Below are 13473 nucleotides of genomic sequence, written 5' to 3'. Positions count from 1 at the left end.
TTTATAAAGACAGACAGGCCTACAGAATTATTATTAGAGTGTATGAACGTGAATAGCAGCTGATGTTTTTGATAACGGCCACAAAACTTGATGCTGAACGCTGTGAGTTTGTGTCAGGATGATGATACATGAGCCGACTTTATGAGCAATGTTGTACAGTATTACAGGCCGTGATGCTGCTTGGATACTTTCAGAAAATTGGCAACAAACATTTAACATACAAATTGTAAATGTAGGTTAGTTTATAATATTGTATCAATAGTATGAGAGGACTAGTTACCTACCTATCTCACTCACTATCCTTCATCTTAGTCCCTGATTTATCAGGGGTAGCCACAGCAGAATGAACCGCCAATTATTCCAGCATATGTTTTACACAGCAGATACCCTTCCGGCTGCAACCAAGTACTAGGAAACACACATTTACACACACACTTATACACTACTGCCTATTTAGTTACCCATTATTCACCTACACCCCATGTCTTTGGACCGGTTGAAATGGCTACTTTTTACTTTTTTACTTTTGTACATGTTTGAGACAGTACTTCTTTACTTTTAATCAATATACAAAAGTGTAGTCAGTTCTTCTACTTTTACCAGAGTCATTTTAAACTTGAGTATCTGTACTTCTACTTAAGTAACGGATGTGTGTACTTTTGCCATCTCTGCTACAGTCAGATGTCCTCAGACTATTAAACACACCAGATAAACAATATTCAATCAATATTGTGCTTGTCCTCTACACAGACTACAGAGCTGTAATCTCACTGTTCAGTGCTGTGAGAGTTTGTCTTCAGCTCTACAATCCTCAAACTGTGTGCTGAGAGAGCTGGACCTGAGTAACAATGACCTGCAGGATTCAGGAGTGAAGCTTCTCTCTGATGGACTGAAGAGTCGACACTGTAAACTGGACACACTGAGGTAAATGATTCTCCACTCTACAATTACTACAGTCAGACAGTAAAATAAATAATGATGTACATGCTTGTGTTTTAGAAATAAATATTATGTGTGGTTAGTAGGTTTTGGAGAAAACTAAGTGGGATTTCACATCTGTAGATCGCTTTATTTAGTCTGGACCAAGGGCAATAAATGATGCATTGTTGTATTTTCTGTCGTCTTTGGGTTGTTTTCACTCCACACTGCTGGCTTTGGTCTGAACCAGTTGAAACAAATCAAAATGCAGTCATCTGACAAAATCCACATCTCTCATTGGCCAGATGTTGTTGAACATGTTTCCTAAACTACTTATTGATTGGTTAGAATTTATGTGCGGGAAAATGCCAGTGAACTCCCGCAGGTAAACAAAACCGGCAGAGACAAAATGTGGTTTTTACTCTGGAGGGGCGACTGCGCTGACTGATTGTATTCCTGCTTTAGACAAACTATACATTTCTAGAATGAAGCGCGGCTGCGGCTGGAAAACAGTGTTTAATGCATCGCTCGTCACTTCAGGAGGAGGCATGAATTAATTCAGCTTAACTGCGACATGCTCATCTTGCGGAAATATTACCAACAATAATTACCAACAAAACTGGCCAACATGTGTTTTATTTGTATTCAGCACAAACTGAGCTACAATAATATGTGGAAAATATTGATGCACACGCTTGTGTTTTAGAAATAAATATATTGTGTGGTTAGTAGGTTTTAGAGAAAAAATGTAGCTGAAATAAGATCCATAAACCAGACTGAATGTGCCTGAACAAGACTTTAGAGTAAGCAAACTTGTAGACTAGAATATTTACTGCACAATCATGTAAAATTATTCTGTTCTCTCATTCAGAGAAAACATTACAATGATCTACATTTTGTTAAGTGTGTTTTGGGTGATCTCAGCTGTATGTGTGAGTGACAATGCTCATGAATAATTCACACCTGAGAGACAACAGACACTCCCCCACTCACCCATCAAGGGCAGTGTACAGCAATGTCCATCTGCAGAAGCTAGCCCAAACTCAATGCTTGTTGTGTTACTGCTGTGTGACCATGTAAACACTCTGGGTGAACAATATACAGTGCTCAGCATATATAAGTACAGCCCTCACTAATCTCTCTTTTACATTCATATTTTAATAGGAAGCTCTACAATATTATATTTGTGCATATTCAATAGATTAGCCAAATCTGGAGCTCATCTAACAAAATAACTCATGATAACGGTGTAAAAACTAGTACAGACAAATTTATGTGTTATAGAAAAATATTAAATACAAAATTAAACAGAGGAAAAATCAAGAGAAGCAAAACAATAAAAAAAAAAAATTAGCTGGAATTTTTGGATTTTGCAATATTCTTTTTTGCACTATTTAGCTTAAGTTTTATTGTGTTATCTTACAATTTCTGAATATGTTTGGTGACTAAAATATGATTGTCCTAAATAAATCTGTTTAATAAATGTGTCCTGTTTAAATGCAGCAGAATACACTGCCTATATTGACTGAGAAATGGAGGAAAGTCTTGGTTTTCAGAATGGGCTGTCCTCCATTATGCTGAGCGCTGTATGTGACTTATACAGCCGCACATATAATATATATTTGAAATGGTGTAAAACGTGTTCGCCAAACTCTCTTGTGCATTAATCCAGCATTTAATAATCATTTCTGAATGAGTCTGAGACACTGAAGTAGAGGAATGACAAACGCTTTAAACACAAGAATAAATCAGATTTAAACATGAAAAACAATTACTGTAAATCTAAATCATATTTGAAGAGCTTTAATATAGATTTCACTAATAGTTGCAGTCTTAGTTCACTGTTTGAAAACTTTACCAGGTTCAACTACAATAAAATAACTAAACATATATATAATAACCAGTGTAACGTGTCTTTGCTCTGTACACACTTTTACAGGTGATGTCGAGTCCTTGTTGAGTGTGTGAGTGTGTGTGTTTGCTGATGCGAGGGCTCGATCAATAAGGAGAGCTGATCAGGATGTGTGTGTTCATCACTGCTGTTGACATGAGCAGAAACAGCAGTCAGCATCTTCACAACACAAAGAGATGTGTGATTGTCCAACTGTGTGATGTGGACTATTGCTGTGTTTGTAGATTGTCTGGCTGTATGGTGACAGAGGAAGGCTGTGGTTTTCTGTCTTCAGCTCTGACTTCAAACCCCTCACACCTGAGAGAGCTGGATCTGAGCTACAATCATCCAGGAGATTCAGGAGTCAAGCTGCTCTCTGAACAACTGGAGGATCCAAACTACACACTGGACAAACTCAAGTATGTGGAGCAGCACTGCCTTTTTTATTGTGAATACAGATACTTTGATACTTCACTGCTCTTCTAGTGTCCAGATATTAATCAAAGCTGTTAAATATGTCAGTGCACTGGGGCAGTTCTCACATTAAGCGTGATATTATATCTCATATTAACACTGTACAGTTTCAGCTTTGTAGTTGAGCAGTGAAACTTGTTCTCTACATTTCTGCTGAAGAACTGTACAGTATCAGGTCAGAAATGTGTGTATACTGTTCTCCAAATACGTCCTGTATATCCTCTAACAGCAGGTTAAACTCTCCCTCATTAACTTCACTGACACAGAATGTCCTTTATCACACTTTAATAATGGCCGAGTAAAACTATAAACAGGAAGAAAATAAACAATATCAATTTACATTCACAATGTGGACATAACAAAGATGTTTCTGGCAAATATCTCACATATCTTGTAATCTGGCTCTTTTCTGCTTCTAAACTAACATGAACACAAAATATCAGGCAATAAAAGTGATCAGCAGACAGTGATGCTGGTTCTGATATAGTCCAGTGACAATCACATGTTGAACAAACTCAAATAAAGCAAATTACAAAAAACTCCTAAACTAATCCTTTATAACTGAAGTATTATGAACAATAAACAGAACACAAACCCACGAAGCTTCCAAAGGGCGAGGAGGACTGCAGATTGGTCTGGATTCACTGCTCTCCATCTTAGCAATGTTTAGAGATGATGAAGAGGCATTTGACAGAAGATGAAGATCTCCATCATATTTCAAGTCATTTAACACTGAATTCTGCTTTATTATTGTGCTGCGCTTTTGTCAATTGATCATTGAATGAATCCTTCAGTCTTTATATCTGTCTGTTTCTGTGTTTCCATTCTGTTTTCTGTTTCCACATCTGATCTAAAAGCTCTGTGTGTCATTCAGAAGCTGATTTGACAGCTCCACACACACTCATGTTGTTTTACTGCAGTTATTAATGCACTGAGATCAGCCAATCACAATCCAGCATTCAGCACACACTCCACATCTCTTATTGTGTGTGTGTGTGTGTGTGTGCGTGTGTGTGTGTGTGTGTGCGCGCGCGCGTGCGTGTGTGTGTGTGTGTGTGTGTGTGTGTGTGTGTGTGTGTGTGTTATAAGCTGATGTTTGTGTACTGACTGAATGTGAATCTGTGTGTGTTTACAGTCTGGATCATGGAGGACACACAAGGATTACAGCAGGACAACGCAAATGTATGACTACACACACACACGCATGCACACACTCACACAATCAGACACACACACACACACACACACACACACACAGAGCGGTAAACACATGTGTGCACACACACACAAGCACGCAAACACTCCCTCGCTTACACACACACAAACATAAACACACTGTCTCTCTCTCTCTCTCTCTCACACACACACTCACTCATACACAGACACACAAACACACAGAGCAGTGAACACATGCACACACTCATACACAATCACACACACACACACACACACACACACACACGCACTTCCTCTCTTACACACAAACACACTCCCTCTCTCTCTCACACACACACACACACACACACACACACACACACATATACGTACACGCACACACAGCAGTGAACACATGGACACACAAACACTCCATCTCTCTCTCTCTCACACACACGCACGCACACACACATACTCACACACACTCCCTCTGTCACAAACACGCACACACACACACACACACACACACACACACACACACACACACACAGCTGTGGTTGTAAATGTGTGTGTTCTTGTGTTCAGATGTCTGTTTCCTCACTCTGGATCCAAACACAGCACACACTCAACTCATTCTGTCTGAGGAGAACAGAGAGGTGAAGAGTGTGAGAGAGAATCAGCCGTATCCTGATCATCCACACAGATTTGATGTTCATCGTCAGGTGTTGTGCAGAGAGAGTGTGTGTGGACGCTGTTACTGGGAGATTGACTGGAGTGGAGATTGTGGTGTGTGTATATCAGTGTCATATAAGAGCATCATGAGGAAGGGAAGAGGTGCTGAGTGTGTGTTTGGATTTAATGATCAGTCCTGGAGTTTGTTCTGTGATTCCTCCAGTTTCACATTCATACACAATAACACACACACTGCTCTCCCAGTGGAGGCGCTCAGCAGGAGAATAGGAGTGTTTGTGGATCACAGTGCAGGAACTCTGATCTTCTACAACATCTATAGAGACACAATGAGCCTCATCCACTCAGTCCAGACCACATTCACTGAGCCGCTCTGTGCTGGGTTTGCTGTTTATCCTGGATCATCAGTGAAACTGAGCTGAAGACTGAGATTTACCCAGAATCCTCTGCAGGAGCAGTCAGCAGCAGTGTGTGTGTGTGTGTGTGTCTGTTCACTGTTGTGTACGTGTGTTTGTGTCTGTGCCTGTGCATTTGTTTACTGTTGTGTGTGTGTGTGTATGTGTGTGTGTGTGTGTGTGTGTGTGTGAGAGAGAGAGAGACAGAGTGTGTGTGTTTGTGTGTGTGCGTGTATGTTCACTGTTGTGTACGTGTTTTTGTGTCTGTGCATGTGTTAATTGTTGTGTGTGTGTGTGTGTGCGAGGGAGAGACAGAGTGTGTGTGTGCGTGTGTGTGTGTGTGTGTGTGAGAGTGTGTGTTAGTGTGTATCTGTGTGTGCAAGAGAGTGTGTGTGAGAGAGCGTGAGTCTGTGAGAGAGATTGTGTGTGTGACAGTGTGTGTGTGTGTGTGTGTGAGACGGTGTGTGTGAGAGAGATTTTTTGTTACTTTGAGTGTGTGTGTGTGTGTGTGTGTGTGTGTAAGAGAGAGAAAGAGAGTGTGTGTGTGTGAGTGAGAGAGAGAGAATGAAGTCTACTTTAGTGAACAGATCCTGCATAAGCTAATAAAGTTGTAAATAATATTCAGTTTGTGGCACAGAGTGATCATTTGGGAGCCGCGCGCGAAGTGAAAGTCTTAGCAGTGAAAATGAAACGGAAAGAGCACACAGTGTTGCTAGATGTAGCTGACCGATTCCAGCCCAAACAGTATCCAAAACCCGGCGAAATGTAAAAATACCCGCCCAGTGTTCTGTATTCACCTAAATCAGATTTTAAGCAGAAAATGACAGATTGTAAGCACATATCTCAAACACAAAATTCAACATCAGAATTATCATCAGCATTAATGACCAGAACAAATCTAAAGTCCCACTCATATTAACCTTTATTTTACTACAGAATCCTGAGAAAATCCTGATCTTTATTTTAGATAAAAAATCGTGATTCTCATTTTAGCCAAAATCGTGCAGCTCTAGTGTGTGTGTTTGAGACAGAGAGAGGTTCAAATCACTTTTATTTCAATATATTTCAGCTACACTTTTACACAATTATTAAATATTAAAACAAAACTTTACAAATAAAAGCATAGTTCATCTTTAGTGATTGCACACAAATCCCCTTTTAGACAGCAAATTAGATTAAACTTTGCCAGATCATTCATGGCTTTATAATAATTCAAATCTATTAAGACTCTTGATTTAACAGAATTCCTAAATATTACACATAAATCATTACACAGGCCATGATCAATCTTTTCCTTTCTCCTATTATAAATTGCCATTTTAGCTTGTCCAAAAATAAAATTAAACAACTGACACTGATGTTTTCGGCCTTTTAAATACTTAAAACCACATAGAAAAAACTTTCATTGAGAAACATTCGCTGAAAAATTTGAAGAAAATTGCTTAAGACCGTAAATAAAGGTGTCAATCTAGCACACTTGTGAAAGCATGAAATGCTGTTTCCCCTTCGGTTGGGGAACTTCAGTGCCATAGAGTGGATTGATTGAATCCACGAAATGGGAGGATTCGGTTCAGAAGCCGCTTGTCTGAAAGAGTATTGAACGGGCCAATGAATGCAATGAATTGGCAGCATAAGCTTTCACAGGTGTACTTCATTGCCAATTATCCCAGCATATAAGCACACCTGGAGCGAGCAAACGCCATCCTTTTCGCTTCAGAGACTTTCTGATCGAGTCGATGAGGGTTCCTCCTGCTGTGACCAGCGATTCTGAGCGAACGAGAGCATTCTCCCGGTCCAGAGTGTGTACACGCAGCGGCAGACGGTCGAGCTGGGTTTCTCCCTTGCCTGGCGTTCTTTGGGTCCGGTCCTCCAGAGCGGTGCGTATAAAGTTGCAAACTTCACAGAAAGAGCAACACAGTCGTGCAGCACGTCCTTTTCAGGACGGCGCTCCGACTGTGCGTTTCTAGATGCGGTGGTTTCCTGTCCTCGGATGATGGGCACGAGTACTGCGTTGCATGTCTGGGGGGTCTAGCATGTTAATGCGCTGCTCGCGGGCAGTTCATGTCGTCATTGCGATGCCATGACTGTTGCGCAGTAAAGATCGCGGCTAGCCTTTGCAAAAGGGCGAACCACCCCAGTTGTCCCCTGCTCTGCAGCGGGCACTCGGGCAGATCTGAGGGTTTCAGCGAGAGATAATCCGTCGCCCACGGGCCCGCGGACCTCCCGCTCCTCTAAGCGCTCCATCCAAGCTTCGGGCGGGGGAAGCGATCCGTCTAACAGATGGTAGCCCTTACGCCCGATGACACCGGAGACCAGACGTCCACCGCGGCATCGGAGGGTGGGCTTTCATTGTCCGATGATGATCCAGACCCGCTCGCCCCCTTCAGGCTGGTGAGCGCTGTCACTACGGATCCTGAAACTGACATGTTAGCCGTGCTTTCCCGGGCTGCTTCGGCCGTGGGTTGGAGATGGTTTATCCCCCAGCTCCGCGGCCGGACCGACTAGAGGGGCGTTCCCTTCTTCCCGGAGGTGCACAGTAGGCTCACGCGGTCTTGTAAAGCACTTTTTTTCTGCTCGTGCTGCGTATCCCTCCACCCTAACCACTCTTGACGGTGGAACAGCCAGGGGGTATGTGGCGATTCCTCAGGTTGAGTGCGCGATGGCGGTAAATCCGCGCGGCGCCTCTTGGCGGGGTCCGCCTCGTCTCCCATCCAAAGCCTGTAAGTTATCTACCTCCCTCGGAGCTAGAGCTTACATAGCTGCGGGCCAGGCTGCTTCCGCCTTGCATGCGATAGCCACCTACCAGCGCTACCTAGCGCAGGCGCTGGCCGAGCTGCACGAGGGTGGGTCCAACCCAGGCTTACGAGCTTCGCACCGCCGCCGACTTAGCTCTTCGGACTACTGAGTCCGCTGCGTGTGCGTTGGGGAGGACGATGTCCACATTAGTGATCCAGGAGCGCCACCCCTGGCTGATATGCGCAAAGTCGACAAAGTCCGCTTTCTTGACTTTCCCCATATTCCAAGCCATGTTCGGCGACACCGTCTGTGAATTCACCCAGGAATTCAAGGCGGTGAGAGAGCAGTTGGTGGGTGATGTCTTATCGGCAGTCCGTAGCCCGCTCCGCCCGCCGTGCCATTCATACCTGCTCTTTGCCGAAGGCGCCCGCCTACGAGAGCTGCTCCGCCCCCGCACACGCCTCTGGCGAAGCGAGCGCGTCGGGCACCTCGGAAGCAGGCAGCCCCCCTGCCCAGAACGCCGCTAAGTCTGGCAACGGACCACGAAGCGTCCCTGGGACAGGCCATCTGGAGAAGAGGGAACTTGCTCTTTCCCCGCTGGAGGGCGGGGCCCCATTTCCAATGGCACTTTTTACTGCCATGAAAACATTATGAAAGGGCACTTTTCACTTCCCCAGATGTGACAGCCCGAAATCTGCCAGTCTGGGACGCTATGCTTTCTAGCTTGCAGATTCGGTGCGTTTCGCCAGTGGCTCACGAGCGCTGGGAGGACGGTCTCCTTTCTCCCACCCCTCGAGCCTCCCCTCCGGAGCTCGGGTTCGGAGTGAGAGCAAATATCTCACCTCCAGCTTTTCCGTGGGACCCGCGAGCTTCCCGGATCAGCACACCCACTCCGCGCTGCCCCACTGCTGGTACGTCAGCGATTGTAGCGATGAGTCCATTAGCGGGAGCTCTGCCTGCCTGGTTAGCGCGGGCCAGCTCTTCGCGGTGGCTCATACGCACAATCAGACTCGGCTATGCGATTCAGTTCGCGAAACGGCCCCCCAAGTCGTGGGTGTGTATTCACCAGGGTCAGCCCCCTGTCCGCCCCGGTCTTGCGAGAGGAGATTGCTGTCCTCTTGGCGAAGGATGCAATCGAGCCGCTCCCTCCAGCCGAGATGGAGAGCGGGTTTTACAGCCCACACTTCATCGTGCCCAAAAAGAGCGGTGGGTCACGGCCAATCCTAGATCTGCACGTTTTGAACCGCTGCCTGCACAAGCTGCCGTTCAGAATGCTCACGCAGAAGCGCATCCTCCGGTGCGTTCGTCCTCTGGGTTGGTCTGCAGCATTAGACCTGATGGACGCGTATTTCCATGTCTCCACTCTTCCTCGCCACCGTCAGTTTCTGCGGTTTGCGTTTGAAGGTCGAGCTTGGCAATACAAAGCCCTCCCCTTCGGGCTCTCTGTCTCCGCGGGTCCTCACCAAGCCCGCGGAGGGTGCCTCAGCGCCCCCTCGGCTCGCGGGCATCTGCATACTCAATTTTTTACGACTGGCTGATTTTTGCCCTCTCTCGGAGCAGTTGATTATGCACAGAGACAAAGTGCTCTGGCACTTCCACCTGTGGGGGTTTCAGGTCAACCGAGAAAAGAGCAAACTCTCCCCCGTGCAGAGGATCTCTTCTCTCGGGCTGGAGCTGGACTCGGTCACCATGGCAGCGCGCCTCTCCGGAGAGCGCGCTCAGCTGATGCTGTACTGTCTGAGAGAGCTCGACAGTAGAATAGTGGTCCCACTGAAACTATTTCAGAGGCTCCTGGGGCATATGGCAGCCGCTTCATGCCGCTCGGATTATTCTATATGAGACCACTTCAGCACTGGCTTCACGATCGAGTCCCCAGACGCGCATGGCACGCGCGCGCACACCGAGTCTCTGTTACTGCGCTGTGTCGCCGCGCCCTCAGCCCTTGGAGCGACCCCTCGTTCCTACAGGCCTGGGTGTCTCTAGAACAGGCGTCCAGTCTTGTTGTCGTTTCAGCAGACGTTTCCAACACGGGCTGGGGGGCTGTGCGTTGCGGGCATGCGGCTGCGGACCTGTGGAAAGGTACCCAGTTGCATTGGCATATCGCCTGGAGCTGTTGGCAGTGTTCCTCGCTCTCCACCGTTTTTTTTCCGGTGCTGGAGCGGCAACACGTGCTGGTCAGGACGGACAGTACGGCGGCGGTGGCGTATATCAGCCGTATAGGGGGTATGCGCTCTCGCCGCATGTCTCAGCTCGCCCGCCGTCTGCTCCTCTGGAGTCATCCGCGGCTGAAATCGCTGTACGCCATTCATATTCAGGCAAGCTCAACCGTGCAGCCGATGCGCTCTCACGGCAGCCTTGCGTCCTGGAGAATGGAGACTCCACCCCGAGTCTGTTCAGCTGATATGGGCGCGATTCGGGGAAGCCCAGATTGATCTGTTGCTTCCCCCGAGATCGCTCATTGCCAGTTGTTCTTTCCCTGAGCGAGTGCTCTCGGCACGGATGCACTGGCTTACAGCTGGCCTCGGGGCACACGCAAATACGCGTTTCCCCCAGTGAGCCTGCTCGCGCAGTTACTGTGCAAGGTCAGGGAGGACGAGGAACAGGTTGCTGGTTGCGCCCCTCTGGCTCAACCGGACCTGGATGTCAGAGCTCTCCCTCGCGATAGCCCTCCCCTGGCAGTCCCTTCGAGAGAGCACCTACTCTCTCAGGGACAGGGCACCACCTGGCACCCTCGCCGATCTTTGGAGATTTTTAGACGCGAGGAAGACTTAGGTAACCTCCGATTGCGGTGGCTAATACCGTCACTCGGGCTAGAGCCCCCTCCCCGAGCTCGCCTATGCCCTGACGTGGAGTCTATTCACTGAATGGTGTGTCTCTCGCTGAGAAGACCCCCGTAATTTGCCAGATCAGCGTTGTGCTTTCTTTACGCCGAGAGAAGTTGGAGAGCAGGCTGTCGCCCTCCACACTCAAGGTTACGTGGCTGCCATCTCCGCTCTCATAACGCGGTGGCTGGCAGCACCGTGGGAACGCATAACCTCATCATCCGGTTCCTCAGGGGCGTTAAGCGAATTAATCCACCCCGCCCCCTCTCATGCCCTCTTAGGATCTCGCCCTCGCTACACAAGCCACGTCAGATCCCTTCGATCCTCGACTCAGTATCTTTCTGTCCCTGAAGACAGCTCTGCTGGTCGCGTTGATATCGATTAGAGGGTCGGGGACCCGGAGGCATTTTTCGGTCAGTGACTCGTGCCTGTAATTGAGCTGGCTTCTCTCACGTCCTGAGACCCCGCCCGCGATATGTGCCCAAGGTTCCTACCACTCCGTTTTAATACGAGGTAGTGAGCCTGCAAGCGCTGCCCTCGGAGGAGGCAGACCCAGCCCTTTTTATTGTCCAGTTCGCGTTTTGCGTATTATCCGGACCGCACTCAGAGTTTAGATCATCTGAGCAGCTCTTCGTCTGTTATAGCGGTCGGCAGCAGGGAAGTGCCGTACCGAAATAAGTTCCCACTAGATTGTGGATGCCTTTCTTTCACTATCAGAGCCGAGATGAGCCGCGTCCCCCGAGAGCGCGTGCGCACTCCACTCGGAGCTTCGCATCCTCTCGAGCGCGGGCACGCGGCGCCCCTCTAACAGACATCTGTAGAGCTGCGGGCTGGGTGACACCCAACACATTTGCAAGGTTTTACAATCTGCGAGTGGAGCCGGTTTCCTCAAGGGTATTAGGTAACCCTTGGTGATTGAGGAAACAATTCGGTAGGGTGTTGAAACACGCTTGCTGCGCCATTTTCCCTAACACGGAGATACATGCGCCTTTTTATCTGTCAGTAAAGTTCCCCGTCAGGTGAGCCCTGCAGATTCCTCCGTGGCCCCCAGCACTGACTCAGCGGAGGAGTCACTTGCTGGCCCACTACGTTGTAGGTCTGCCCGCTGGTCAGCCCGCGTTTTGGGTAAAGGTGCCTGCTATGCGTGATCCCCACTAGGCGATCCCATATGCTTATTCCGCCACGGTTAAGTCCCCCCCCTGGGCGGACCCGTGTCTTCCCTCCCCGCTAACCACTCTTTTGCTATGCGTACTCCCCCTTTTTAGGGCTAGTCCATATGTAAATTCTGCCATCTATCCCCCCTTGGGTAACGGATGGCCTCCGCAGCGTCCTCCCTATCGGGATTGCACGCTTCCCAACGTACTGTCGTATTTTCCTAGAATTATCTAGATGCTCACGACTTCCCAAAAAATATATATAAATCCGTAAAACTTCTGTTGAAGTAGGATAAATTAGGGCCAGGGACACGTTGGAGGACCGCGCCCCCCATGATGTGGGTGCGTCACGCTTGCTTGACTATCTCCTCATCGGGGGTGTTGGTAAGGTGCAGTCATTATGGCGCTTTCAATGGGCTCCCAATGCGTGGATTTTACAATCAAATCCACTTATAGTGCTAAAGTTCCCCCCGAAGGGGAACGTTCGAGGTTACTAAAGTAACCCTTCGTTCCCCGAGGAGGGGAACGGAAGCACTATACTCCGTCGCCATAATGACTGTCCCTTAGCTGTTGAAAGTCTCTTCAGCTTTAAAAGGATAGCGTCTGCTGGCGCCAGGTGAGCTTATATACTCAGTTGATTGCTTATGCCGCTCACCTGCGCAGGCTTGCGCTGCCAATTCATTCTTAATTGGCCCGTTCAATACTCTTTCAGACGAGTAGCTTCTGAACCGAACCTTCCCAATGCGTGGATTTTACAATCAAATCCACTTATAGTGCTTCCGTTCCCCTCCTCGGGGAACGAAGGGTTACTTTAGTAACCTCGAACGTTCTCCCACGGTTTTTATACCTTTTTTCAAATATACCCATATTCATAAGAAAACAGTTTTTCTGTAACATAGATAAATTGATAAGCCATTTTATATGGGGAGGTAAATCACCTCGTATTAGAAAATCACTCCTCCAGAGGAATAAATCCCAAGGAGGCATGGCACTGCCAAATTTTTTGTTTTACTACTGGGAGAGCAACATTCCAAAAATTTTGTTCTGGGTATCTTCTTGGGACCCAGAGTCAATTCCACTGTGGGTACAGGGTGAAAGAGCTTGTTCCTGAACTTCTCTAAAATCTTTGATATGTGCATCACTTCCAATTTCAGAAAATAATTATATGACTTCTTTTAATCCAATAGTTGTACATACATTAAAAATTTGGTCACAGTTAAGAAAGCATTTTGGCTTTC

At 47.3% G+C, this 13473-nt stretch overlaps 1 protein-coding gene across 1 annotated transcript in view; it reads left to right on the top strand.

Annotated features, from left to right (window-relative positions):
• Window positions 1-6143, top strand: part of LOC147844949 (NLR family CARD domain-containing protein 3-like) — a 41831-nt gene extending 35688 nt beyond the window's left edge. The window contains exons 8-11 of the mRNA XM_087248478.2: window positions 751-924; window positions 3055-3228; window positions 4419-4465; window positions 5024-6143. Of these exons, the coding sequence (XP_087104604.1) occupies window positions 751-924; window positions 3055-3228; window positions 4419-4465; window positions 5024-5550 (922 nt within the window). The 3' untranslated portion in view covers window positions 5551-6143. The remainder of the gene's footprint in view (window positions 1-750; window positions 925-3054; window positions 3229-4418; window positions 4466-5023) is intronic.
• The last annotated feature ends 7330 nt before the right edge of the window (window positions 6144-13473 follow it).

This window comes from Danio rerio, chromosome 4 (genome assembly GCF_052040795.2).
Source record: "Danio rerio strain M-AB ecotype USA chromosome 4, GRCz13ab, whole genome shotgun sequence".
Lineage (NCBI taxonomy): Eukaryota > Metazoa > Chordata > Actinopteri > Cypriniformes > Danionidae > Danio > Danio rerio.
Note: the sequence above shows the minus strand (reverse complement) of the source record. Positions and strands in the feature narration are given on the sequence as shown.